The sequence below is a fragment of the Anolis sagrei genome, chromosome 8, assembly GCF_037176765.1.
Source record: "Anolis sagrei isolate rAnoSag1 chromosome 8, rAnoSag1.mat, whole genome shotgun sequence".
NCBI classification, from domain to species: Eukaryota; Metazoa; Chordata; class Lepidosauria; order Squamata; family Dactyloidae; genus Anolis; species Anolis sagrei.
Window position 1 is genome coordinate 24,582,483 of NC_090028.1, and position 13,852 is coordinate 24,596,334.

Genomic DNA, 13,852 nt, shown 5'->3' on the forward strand with positions numbered 1-13,852 from the left:
CTCCTCCACAAATAATTTGTTTCTCTTTTATCTCACAATAGCATAATAATAACAATAGTGTAAAATAATAAATAACCGTAACTCGAGTATAAGCCAAAGGGGGCTTTATCAGCCTAAAAAAAGGCTAAAAAACTCAGCTTATACTCAAGTAATACAGTATTTTATTCCTATATTCTTTGCTTGCATTTAACCTGAAGTTCATTTATCACCAAGACTGTTTCGGTCACTCTCACACAGCAATTCTGAGGAAAAGGACTAATGAAAACTGGATTGGCACATGTGAGACTTTTGCAGTTCCTCACTTAATATACTTTTTGGTAATGCCTGCACATTATGTGGAAATTCATGCTGCATAACTCCAAGGGGATCTCTGCATTTATTTTACTATTTAGATTCTATACAGATCATGATACCAAATAAAGAGTCACAACATGCATCTTTTTTTAAACTGCAATTTTTAATCTTGCTGTGTATGTTTTGCATTTGAAAAACAGCCAGGGGATTTAACTCTTCTCTGGGCCCATTTTAAGTATCTGGAACTATGCACAAAACACAGCGCTCAGCCTTGAACCATCACGAGCTCAACAAGCTGTTGTAGGCTACACACCGAAAGCATTCTAAGACAAGGAGAAGCTTTTTTTTTCAAGTAAACCAGACATTTATTAAGATTTCTCTCTCAAGGAGGAGTTAATTCCCCAGACACCAGAAGAAGTGCAGTCGCATGGAGGTGACGGAATCATGTTGGAGATTTCAAGCTTGGGGCCAAAGTGGCGATTCCCGGAGTGCTTTTACTTTTTCCATTCCTTCTTCTCGTAGTCCCACTTGGCGGAGAAGCCTTGGATCGGGTTCACCCTCATGTCCAGCATTCTTTGGGTCTGCATGGCTTTCCACTCGTCTGAGAAGGTGTGAGGGATGGGCCCAAAAACTGCAAATGGACAATGATGCTAACTTAGGATATACAGTATACACATGATGACAGACTTATAGGCAAGTGGCCCTCAGCGAATTAAGAGAAGGGCCTCTTAACCACTGCAATGCCAGATTCTAGTTACTGGTGCCTGAAGCAATTGCTGGAATCAGGGCTACTTAATAGCTGGGGGCCTTGTTCTTAATTCTCTACATCCAAACATTGCCTCTTTTCTCATGAGAAACCTGTGAAGACACGTGTTGTTACGGCTGCACAACTGTAGGCTTAGTAGGGTAAGACGAAAAATTATCCCAAATTAGGATCACCTTGTGTTGTTGAAGGCTTTCATGGCCCGAATCACTAAGCTGGTGTGAGTTTTCCGGGCTGTATGGCCATGCTCCAGAAGCATTCTCTCCTGACATTTCACGCACATCTATAGCAGGTATTCTCAGAGGATGTGAGGTCTGTTGGAAACTAAGCAAAGGAGGTCCAGGGTGGAGTCTCTGTTGGAGTCAAAGGATTCCCCCAAGCAGGAATCAATCAGGCCTTGAAGATGAAAGTTTTTTCAATCCTAATCAAGGTGATCAATTGGAACATTCACACTTGCCTCCAACAGTCAAGAGTTCTTTCTCCCACTCTGGACATTATTCCACAGATATATAAACCCCACTTGCCTAGTTCCCAACAGACCTCAAAACCTCTGAGGTTGCCTGCCATTGATGTGGGAGAAACATCAGGAGAGAATGCTTTAGGAACATGGCCGGACAGCCCAGAAAACTCACAGCAACCCAGAACTGAATATTTGAACGTTGGGGAAGGGGGGGGGGAGATAAATGATGTGACAAGACAACTGTATTATGTGAAATGCTTTGAAATCTATATAAATAAAAATGTAATGTTTGTTTGTGGGATTAACATAACTCAAAAACCACTGGACGAATTGACACCAAATTTGGACACAAGACACCTAACAACCCAATGCATGTTCTTCATTCAAAAAATAAATGATTTTGTCATTTGGGAGTTGTAGTTGCTGGGATTTATAGTTCACAGCTGGATGGCCAGCTGTCAGGGGTGATTTGAATGCAAATTCTTGGCAGGGGGTTGGACTGGATGGCCCATGTGGTCTCTTCCAACTCTTTGATTCTATGATTCTATGACCTTCAATCAAAGAGCATTCTGAACCCCACCACCGATGGAATTGAACCAAACTTAGTACACAGTTCTCCAATGACCAACAGAAAATACTGGAAGGGTTTGGTGGGCAGTGTCCTTTAGTTTTGGAGTTGTAGTTTACCTACATCCAGAGATCACTGTGGACTCAAACAATAATGGATCTGGACCAAACTCTACACAAATACTCAATATGCTCAAATGTGAACACTGGTGGAGTTTGGGGAAAATAGAATCTTGACATTTGGGAGTTGTAGTTGCTGGGATTTATAGTTCACCTACAATCACAGAGCATTCTGAACCCCACCAATGATAGAATTGAGCCAAACCTCCCACCTTGAACCCCCATGTGGGCCACAGCAATGCGTGGCAGGGGACGGCTAGTAAGTAAACAAAGCTAAAACCCAGCCAATATCTTGGGATGCTAACTAGTGCATCTGCTCAGGACCAGTGTGCCAGATCTGGAATATAACAGGCATCTTTTATTGGAGGGATTTTTCTAGTGTTTCCATAACAGACAAACATGGCACCAAGTGTCACCCTTGACTCACCATATAGCCTTTGCCAAATGACAATAAAGCCAGTGAAGCCAATGAAGAAGAGTATGGTGCCAATAACTGTCTTCCATTCAGAGGAAGGCCTGTTCATCTCAGCAAAGCTTTCATGGAATTTGATGTGGTACACTGAAAAGAACAAGAAGAAATATTTAACAGAGGAAGGAAATGCTCTTTCCCCGGCTGACTGTGTTACTCAAAACTCAATTATGCTTACAGCACAAAGGGGACAGTTTTTGGGCCTACATTCTCCAAAGTGCTTACGTTCAACTTTATCCTCCAGTGAAAGAGCACTCCATGACGCCTTCTCTTTCTCTTTCAGGGCTTTCTGCCCAGAAGAGAGAGTTTTTGTATACGCAACGTCTGGCAACGGGATATCCCGGCGGTCGACATACGAGGGCAAGCTGAAGTCCTCCGTTTTCACAACGCCTGTTTTGACCAAGAAAACACAAAAGCAGCAGGTTAATACATCAATAGCAGGAATCTTGGGAAAGTCCTTCATAAACAAAATACAGACAATACAGAAGCAGAGGTATGAATATAAACATTTCTTCCTGGATGCTTTTTCAATGGAATATTCCCAACAAATGCAGACACTGTTCTGCCAAAAGGAAGCAGTCTTCAGAATTCCTTCAAACAGGGACAACAGCAGGATACGGAAAGATTTATCAGTTACACTTAAAAAGAATGATAGAACAGACCAGGATTGAGAGTCTGCTGTATAGTTGCATATGTATATTGTATATTTGTATACAGTATACTTAAGCATATGTATATTGTATACTTATAAACTGTATGTTTGTATATATAAATATTTGTATATTGCATCTTGCAGCCCTTCTCACCCCGAAGGGGATTCAGAGTGGCTTATAAAATATATTGTATATTTGTATACTATATACTTATGCGTATGTATATTGTATACTTGTAAACTGTATGTGCGTGTATATTTTTGTATACTGTATATTATACACTTATGCATATGTATATTGTATACTTGTAAACTGTATGTCTGTGTGTGTGTATATATATATATGTATATTGTATATTTTGTTTATTGTATTTTTGCACACTTACTATATATTTATATGTATGTATACAACATACTTAGCAAACTATATTTGTGTGTATATATTTGTATATTTCTATACTATATACTTATGCATATGTATACTGTATACTTGAAAACTGTGTGGTGTGTGTATAAATCAGTGGTTCCCAACATTTGGGCCTCCAAGTGTTTTGGACTTCAACTCCCAGAAACTCCAGCCAGCTTAGGAACTATGAGAGCTGAAGTCCAAAATACCTGGAGGCCCAAAGGTTGGGAACCACCGGTGTGTGTATATGTATATTGTATATTTTTACACTGTGTATTTGTGCATGTATATATTTGTCTTCAGAATATAAACCATTCCTCCAAACAGAGGGTAACAGCAGGGAAATTCCAGTATTCCAGCGAATGTTGGAGTGCAATTCCCAGCATTCTTCTCCACTGGCTAGGGCTGCTGAGATTTTCATTCAAATAAATATGGATGGCTTCCATTCCTAGAATAGACATACAACTGAAGCAGGACTTGAGGATGGTTCAAGCCACAATTCAAGTTCTTTGAATAAACATGGAGAAGTCTTTATCTACCTCTGTAATATATTTAAGAGAGCTGTTATGGTTGTAAAACACCCTGTAAGCGGAAATGTGCTGCAGAGATGAAAAAGAAAGCTTTACAACACTCAATGAATAAAGCGTGAACCTACCATGCCCATGTGCCCTGAGGCAAACTGAAGTGGAAATTGCCCTTTTGCCGAGAAGGCTAAATGCCCTTGAAGCCAACATCCTGAAAATGATAACAGAAAAAAATGTGATGTTATGAATCAGAAGCAACCACAAATCTAGCAAATGCACATTTCCAAGTCCCAATTGTTGCTTTCTGTAAATTACAATGCTACAGATATAGAGCTCCAACCTGAAAGAGAAAGCTGCCTAATAACATTTGGAAAAGATGCAGGCATGGGCTAAGAAAGAATAGAATAAATATATCACAGAAAGGACTCTTTATCAATCATAAGCAAAACATCAAAGCAGAAATATCTGACAGAGGAAAAAATAAAATGGAAAGAAATTCAAGATGGAGAAGAGGGCTAGAATCAATTACTGCAGAATCAATACTGAAATATGACTATTAGATAATGGAGAACGTACCAACAAATGTCTTTGTGTGCTTTGCTGGCCAATTGTAGATATGTCTCTGAGAAGGCAGTATGGCGTAACTGAGCAAGCATCAGGTTAGGACTCTGGGAGGCCAGGTTTCAAATTGCCAATCCGTCATGGAAACTCATCTTGGGCCTGTTACACCTTTTCAGCCTTATTTATTTACTACATTTGTACCCTGTCCTTATCAACCCGAAGGGGGCTCAGAGCGGCCTTACAAAGGCAACAATTTAATGCCACATAAACATATACATATCAATAAAAGTATATGTATAAGACACTAGTTCTGGCAAATGCCATCTGTACAAATTCAGACAGGCAAACCCCATGATAGGATATTTAAGGCAAATCCTGTATACTTGTATATTTGTGTGTGCCTATATTTATGTACAGTATATTTGTATGCTATATATTTGTATATTGTATATTTGTATGTTATATATTTGTGCATATGTATATTGTATACTTGTGTCTATATTTGTATATTGTATACCATGTATCTGTGTGACAACACACTGTATACCTGTAAACTATTTATTTGTGTGTGTATATACTTGTGTATTTGTGTGTGTATATATTTGTATATTGTATACTATGTATTTGTGTGTATATATTCTGCGTGTGTGTAGTTATATATTGTGTGCTATGTATTTGTGGGTATGTGTACTGTACACTAATATAGTTGTGTGTGTATAGTTATATATGGTGTACTATATATATCTGTGGGTATGTGTACTGTACACTAGTATAGTTATGTGTGTATATACCAGGGGTCCTCAAACTTTTTAAACAGAGGGCCAGGTCACAGTCCCTCAAACTGTTGGAGGGCTGGAATATAATTTAGAAAAAAAACCATGAATGAATTCCTATGCACACTGCACATATCTTATTTGTAGTACAAAAAAAAAAACTACTTAAAAACAATACAATAATTAAAATGAATGAAAATTTTAACAAATATAAACTTATTAGTATTTCAATGGGAAGTGTGGGCCTGCTTTTGGCTGATGAGATAGGGTTGTTGTTGTTTGGTGCTTTCAAGTAATTTCAAACTTAGGTTGACCCTGAGCGAGGGCTGGGTAAATGACCTTGGAGGGCCATATCCAGCCCTTGGGCCTTAGTTTGAGGACCCCTGGTATATACTGTGTGTATATAGTTATATATCTATATATAAATAAAATGTAATGTTTGTTTGTGGGATTAACAGAACTCAAAAACCACTGGACAAATTGACACCAAATTTGGACAAAAGACACCTAACAGCCCAATGTATGTCCTTCACTCAAAAAAGATTGATTTTGTCATTTGGGAGTTGTAGTTACTTGGCTTTATAGTTCACCTACAATCAAAGAACATTCTGAACCCCACCAACGATGGAATTGAACCAAACTTGGCACACAGCTTTCTCATGACCAACAGAAAATATTGCAAGGGCTTGGTGGGCAGTGTCCTTTGGTTTTGGAGTTGTAGTTCATCTACATCCAAAGAGCACTGTGGACTCAAACAAGGATGGATCTGGACCAAACTCTACATGAATACTCAATATGCCCAAATGTGAACACTGGTGGAGTTTGGGGAAGATAGAATCTTGACATTTGGGAGTTGTACTTGCTGGGATTTGTAGTTCACCTACAATCACAGAGCATTATGAACCCCACCAACAATTGAGTGGGCCACAGCAACGCGTGGCAAGGGATGGCTAGTTGTGTAGTATATATTTGTGAGTATGTGTAGTGTACACTAGTATAGTTGTGTGTGTTTATATTTGTAAATTTTATATCTGCATACTGTAATTTGTGTGTACATTTGTATACGGTACATCTGTATGCTGTATGTTTGTGTGTTATGTCTATTGTATACCTGTATACAGTATATGTGTATATACATATATGTTTTAGTGTTTGCACATATATCCTATCGTATTGATTGGTCGTTGATCCACTCCTTTGGGCTTCACACAAATCTACCATTTGCCAAAATATATGCACAGGATCATATTGCATATATGTGTGTGAGTGTGCTGTTCTGTTTATACAGTCCAACCCTACTTAAGGTAAAATGGTGAGGCTCTCCAGGGAGGATGGGAGCTTGAGTCCAAAAGACTTTGGCCCCTTCCACACTGCCATATAAAACCCAGGAGCCTCCGGTGGCGCAGTGGGTTAAAGCCCTGTACCAGGTTGCAGGTTCGAATCCGGGGAGAGGCGGATGAGCTCCCTCTGTCAGCTCCAGCTCCTCATGCGGGGACATGAGAGAAGCCTCCCACAAGGATGATAAAACATCAAATCATCTGGGCATCCCCTGGGCAACGTCCTTGCAGACGGCCAATTCTCTCACACCATAAGCGACTTGCAGTTTCTCAGGTCACTCCTGACACTATATATATATATATATATATATATAAAACTCGCTTTGAATTGGATGATCTGGCAGTGTTGACTCAGGGCCCTTCCACACAGCCCTATATTTCGGAATAATAAGGCAGAAAATCCCACAATATCTGCTTTGAACTGGGTGATCTGAGTCCACACTCTGATAATGTGGGATTTTCTGCTTTGATATTCTGGGATATAGAGCTGGATGGAAGGGCCTTGAGACAATCCAGTTCAGAGCAGATAATACGGTGTAATATCCGCCCTGGATAGCCTGGCAGTGTGGAAGGGCCCTTCTCAGATGCCACGGTTTCACCCCTGATTCCTCAAAGGCCAGCCCTGCTGCCTCCCAGGTGCTTGAGGCCAAAGGGATTCCTTCCCCAAAAGGCCTAGACTGCAGCCCCGCTCTCCCCCGCCCCAGGCCCGGCCTGACCTGCAGCCTCCTCCGCCTCCAGGCCCGGCTCCGTCCCGTGTCCTCTACGCCGCAGAGGGAGGACGCGCGCGGAAACAGGAAGTAGGGAGAGGAAAAGGAAGGCCAGAGCGGCACCGGAAGCGCAAGGCACGGCGGGAAGACGGAGGACCCGAGGCTCAGCAAGGAACGCGGTGCAAAGCACGACGGGAAATTTCAGGAGAGCAGGAAGTCCCCTTTGAAAAGGATGCAGATTAGGTTCTTGTGGGTTTTTTCGGGCTATAGGGCCATGTTCTAAAGGCATTTTCTCCTGACGTTTCGCCTGCATCTATGGCAAGCATCCTCAGAGGTAGTGAGGTCTATTGGAACCAGGAAAATGGGTTTATATATCTGTGGAATGGCTGGGGTGGGGCAAAGAGCTCTTCTCTGCTGGAGCTAGGTGTGAATGTTTCAGCTGACCACCTTCATTAGTATTTGAAGGCCTGTCTGAGCCTGGGAAAATCTTTTGTTGAGAGGTGTTAAGATGTGCCTGGTTGTTTCCTCTCTGCTGTTTTGCTGTTGTAATTTTAGAGTTTTTTAATACTGTTTTTTTTTTAAAAAAAAAACCTCTAAAATTAAAACCAAAACAGCAGAGAGGAAACAACCAGGCACATCTTAACACCTCTCAACAGAACATTTTCCCAGCCTCAGCCAAGCCTTCAAATGCTAAGCCATGCAGCTGTGGACAAGTCTACACAGGGACCACCAAACACAGCGCCCAAACACGGATCAAGGAACATGAAAGGCACTGCAGACTACTTCAACCAGAGAAGTCAGCCATAGCAGAGCACCTGATGAACCAGCCTGGACACAGCATATTATTTGAGAACACAGAAATGTTGGACCACTCTCACAACCACCAGAGAAACCATTGAAATCCACAAGCATGTGGACAATTTCAACAGAAAGGAGGAAACCATGAAAATGAACAAAATCTGGCTACCAGTATTAAAAAAACTTTAAAATTACAACAGCAAAACAACAGAGAGGAAACAATCAGGCACATCTAATCACCTCTCAACAAAATATTACCCCAGGCACTGCCAGGCCATCAAATGCTAATCAAGGTGGTCAGTTGAAACATTCACACCTAACTCCAGTCCTTTGGTCATTCCACAGATTCCACCCATTTTCCTAGTTCCAACAGACCTCCCTACCTCTGAGGATGCTTGCCATAGATGCAGGCGAAACGTCAGGAGAAATGCCTCTAGAACATGGCCCTATAGCCTGAAAAAACCTACAAGAACCTAGTGATTCCAGCCATGAAAGCCTTCGACATTACAATTATATTTATTATTTATATATATTCTTTATTACATATATTATTTATTTTAATTATACATATATATTATATATTATATTAAACATATTATTAGATATGTTTGTGAATTCCTTGGGACTTTGAGGGAGTCGCTATTATTTTATTTTATTTTTATTATTGGTTGCTGTGAGTTTTCTGGGCTGTATGGCCATGCTCCAGAAAAATGCTGAAAATTATTATTATTATTATTATTAAAATTATTATAGTATATAAAATTATTATATTTATTTATTTATTTATTTACTGCATTTATATACCGCTTTTCTCACCCCTTAGGGGAAATCTCTGTTCATCTGGAGAGGCCCTGCTCACGGTCCCAGCTGCATCGCAGGCGCAATTGGTGGGGACGAGGGATAGGGCTTTCTCGGTGGTGGCCCCTCGACTCTGGAGCTCTCTCCCTCAAGACATCAGGCAGGCCCCGTCGCTAGCAATCTTTAGGAGGAGCTTGAAGACATGGTTGTTCCAGTGTGCCTTTCCAGAATAAGGAAACTCCTAGCATTATGTCCCAACGCACTTTATCAGAGATCTAGGATACCTATATGCCCACCCCCCTCCAAACACCTCACCTGGTCACGGCCAGCACTTTTTAACTTTTCATCACATTTGACCCTGCCATTGTTTTTAATTGCGTTGTTGTGTGTTGTTAATGTTATTGCTTTGTGGTATTTTTGAGTTATTTGTTGTTGTTGTTATTGTTTTACTATTGTATTTGGGCTCGGCCTCTTGTAAGCCGCACTGAGTCCTTCGGGAGATGGTAACGGGGTACAAATAAAGGTTTATTATTATTATTATTAAGCGGTTTCCAACGTAATAGTGGCAAAATTCAATGCCGTACGTACATGTGAAAACCAAGACATAATTTCTAGATAATAACATCTATATAAATAAAAATGTAATGTTCATTTGTGGGATTAATCATCATTAATCAGTATCATCAGTTGGGAGCCCCCCAGCACCAACTGCTGCTCTGAGATCAGAGTGAAGAGAGGGGCCAGGAAGGCAGTTCTATCTTGTCTCCTGCACTGTGCTTATAATATAATATATTGTATTGTATATACATATAATATTGATAATATTATAATGTAATACAATACTACTAATAATAACAACATATTATAATTATATATTTTATATTAAATGCAATATTACTAATAAAACTACAGTATAATGTTATAGTACAATGTAATACATAATATTAATATTGTGCTATGGTAATAATACAATATATAGTATTTACTTGTTAATTGTAAGCCACTCTGAGTCCCCTTCAGGGTGAGAAGGGCGGCATAGGAATGTCACAAATAAATAAATAAATAAACATAACTCAAAAACTACTCGGCAAGTTGACACCAAATTTAGACACAATATGCCTATCAGGCCAATGAGTGACCATCACTCAAAAACACAGCAGAAGGGACTTTGAAAAAGCAAAAAGATGCTCCAGCGCATGTGCAAAAACAATTCCCCCGACAAACAAAACAAACAATAGCATATCCACACTCTCTTCTGGACTATAGCTCCCAGCATCCCCTAGACCAGGCCCTTTAGGAGAGAAGGATGATCAAAACACACTGCTTCCAAGCTGCAAGCTTTCTTTTCCTTAGATTTCTTTGAGAGCATCCCAATCCCTGGATGTTTCCAATTTCCTATTCCTGGACTGCAACTCCCAGGAATCCTCCAGATAGGTATATTAGATAGAGATAAGTAGGTAGATAGATTGATAGACTGATCAGGAGGACTGCTGGGAGTCACAGTCCAAGAATAGGTAGAGAAGGAAGAAAGGAGAGAAAGGGGAAGGGAAAGAAAGGGAAGGAAGGAAAGAGGGAGAGAAGGAAGGAAGGAAGGAGAGAAGGGAAAAAAGGAAACGAAGGAAGGAGAGACAGAAAGGAAGAGAGAAAGAGGCGGGAAGGTTGGCTACAGCAACGCGTGAGGCGGATAGAGCTAGTATACTATAAATTAAGAACCTATTACACATATCAGCATGAAACAAGAGATCCATTAAAATTGCATCATTAAAACATATGCATTATTATCCTCCCGTAGATAATAATATTTTATATATATATATATATATATAGAGAGAGAGAGAGAGAGAGAATATTATAATATAATATAAATTGCATAATAAAATGTTCACACACACATAAATATATAGTATTATCATTATATCATATCCACTTCCCCCAATGGATAATATATTAATATACATTACTATATACATATATATATATATATATATATATATATATAATATGATAATATTATTAGTATTATCATATCATGCCCACTTTTTCCCATGGATATTAATATAATTTATATAACATATATTACATATTATACTGCCAGTTATAATATATATATCTATATAAATAAAAATGTAATGTTAGTTCGTGCTACCATCAAAACTCAAAAACCACTGAGGGGATTGGCACCAAATTTGGACACAAGACATCTAACAGTCCAATTTATGTCCTCCACTCAAAAAAATTGATTTTGTCATTTGGGAATTGTCGTTGCTGGGATTTATAGTTTACCTACAATCAAAGAGCATTCTGAACTCCACCAATGATGGAATTGGGCCAAACTGAGCACACAGGGCTCCTATGACCAACAGAAAAAACTGGAAAGGTTTGGTGGACATTGACCTTGAGTTTGGGAATTATAGTTCACCCACATCCAGAGAGCACTGTGGACTCAAACAATGATGGATCTGGACCAAACTTGACACAAAAATTCCATATGCCTAAATATGAACACAGATGGAGTTTGGAGGAAATAGACCTTGACATTTGGGATTTGTAGTTACTGGGATTTAGTGGGATTTATAGTTCACTACAATTAAAGAGTATTCTGAAACCCACAAACGACATAAATGGAGCGAACTTCCCACACAGAACCCCCATGGCCAACAGAAAATACTTAAGGTCATCCAGTCCAAATCTCTTCACCAGGGCAAGAAAATGTAATCAGAGCCCTCCACACAAAGAGCCATCCAGTCATAGTTATAGATAGATAGATATGATTCACACACACACACAGATATAGTATCATAGATTTGAAAGAGACCCTGAAAGAAGGACTATGATATGTTGCATGTTCCAGAGTAGGCAAACCAGGCACTCTCCACATCAACACTGACAAAGAAACAACAAGAAATACTGTTTACCCACAAGCATAAAGGAATTACATATTGTAAAGACGTATCAATGCCACCAATAAAAAGTAAAGTCGTGCGTTAATCCCACCAAATGGGACCACCAAAAATGTAAGAAAGTTCCTAGACTGCTATTAAATTAAACTGCCACCAATATGTTTAGAGACGCTGGTCTTAAAGTCTCTGTTTATCCCTATTTGCGTTGTGAGGTAACTTTGGTAGAGTGGAATGCACCGAACGTAAAATCAATGGAGGAGGCAGGTTTAAAATACAAAGAGAACAAGTTTATTGTTAAACAAAGCGTAATTGTTGCAATATTGAGATGTTGAGCTTGGCATATGCTTGATGGTTACAATATGGCTTGGTTGAGATACATTCAGGCTTTAGTTGTTACAATCTTATAAACTCCTTCTACAGTGAAGTGCTTTATTATTTCAGTGTTCCTTGTTGTGAATATTCTCACTGTTTGTCCTATACCGGATCAAACCACTGATCTCCAGTCTTACACTACTGGCGATCCTAAAACCCCCTCTGTTAGATTCTTTTTAACTCAAGCAATCTAACGAGGTTTCACCTTCAGCTCCCTTGCTGAAGAAATATTCACAAATACTAAGAACTAACTGAATTTACACTGCTTCACACCACAGAGCCCTAACTGACTCTGCCCTCTTCTCAGGGTCTCTTCCTCCTGACTAAACTACTTTTCCAGAGTCCTATCTGACTCTGCTCCTCCTCTCAGGGTCTCATCCTCCTGACTGACTATTACTTTTCCAGAGTCCTTTCTGACTCTGCTCCTCCTCTCAGGGTCTCATCCTCCTGACTGAAAATTAACTGTCACTTTCAAACCTTTTTCTCCTTAAGCTCCGCCCACCTCCTCTTCTGCCTTGTCACCATGGCAACCTATCTCTCACAGCTAGGCCATGGCAACCAATGTAAAACATAAATACAGTTTAAACACAGTATAATAAACACTTTATAATAAACATTTCTCTACACATATATTAGAAACCAACACTTTCTCATTACTTTATTTTCCAGATAGTAATGTAATATAATATGAATTGCATATATATATATATATATATATATATATATATAATCATATCATACTTTTCTCATTGATAATATAAAATAATATATTTGCATATTATATATATATATATATATATATATATATACACATACACACAGAGTATATGTAATATATATATATATAGTTATATCATAACTACTTTTTCCCATGGATAATAATATAACATAATGTAATTAATATAATATATGTTACATATTATATTACATATCGTAATATATATCTTGTGTTTATATATATATATATATATATATATCACAATATACATATTACGATATGTAATATAATATGTAACATATATTATTATATATTATGCAATGTATATTACAATATGCAATATATATATATTGCATATTATAATATACATTGCATAATATATAATATATATTGCCTAATATAACAAATATACATTACATATTATAATATATTGCACATTTTAATATAATATGCATTGGATATTATAGCATACTACATATTATAATATATTATATAATTAATAAATATAATGCAACTCGAACCTACCTTTTGTATGCGCCCATAGACTGCATAGGAAAAACCTATTTCCGGTTCGCGACACGTATTTGCGACGTTTCTGTCCCTTTACGGCGGAGGCGCCTGCTTGGCGGCAGG

The 13,852-nt window shown here is 38.7% G+C and overlaps 1 protein-coding gene across 2 annotated transcripts; it reads right to left on the reverse strand.

The window, feature by feature from the left end:
• Positions 1-438: 438 nt before the first annotated feature.
• On the reverse strand, positions 439-13,841 carry COX4I1 (cytochrome c oxidase subunit 4I1). Of its 2 annotated transcripts, none has more exons than XM_060787866.2 (5): positions 13,745-13,841; positions 4,387-4,466; positions 2,899-3,063; positions 2,632-2,763; positions 439-925 (listed from the first exon to the last, which is right to left on the reverse strand). In XM_060787866.2, exons 1-5 carry the CDS (start codon positions 13,768-13,770, stop codon positions 789-791), a joined length of 540 nt encoding a protein of 179 aa, XP_060643849.2. In that variant the 5' UTR covers positions 13,771-13,841; the 3' UTR covers positions 439-788. The 2 variants fall into 2 exon arrangements, with proteins under 2 accessions (XP_060643849.2, XP_060643850.2); XM_060787867.2 differs by lacking the exon at positions 13,745-13,841 and adding an exon at positions 7,643-7,750.
• Between the last annotated feature and the right edge of the window lie 11 nt (positions 13,842-13,852).

Bases quoted from the DNA above. Each gene is read 5' to 3' on its own strand.
- COX4I1 (XM_060787866.2), bottom strand. From the start codon at position 13,770: ATGCAGTCTATGGGCGCATACAAAAG. The intron at 2,764-2,898 runs GTAAGCACTTTG...TGTTCTTTTCAG, and splicing joins ACTGGAGGATAAAGTTGAAC to TGTACCACATCAAATTCCAT. The intron at 926-2,631 runs GTGAGTCAAGGG...GTCCATTTGCAG, and splicing joins CATTTGGCAAAGGCTATATG to TTTTTGGGCCCATCCCTCAC.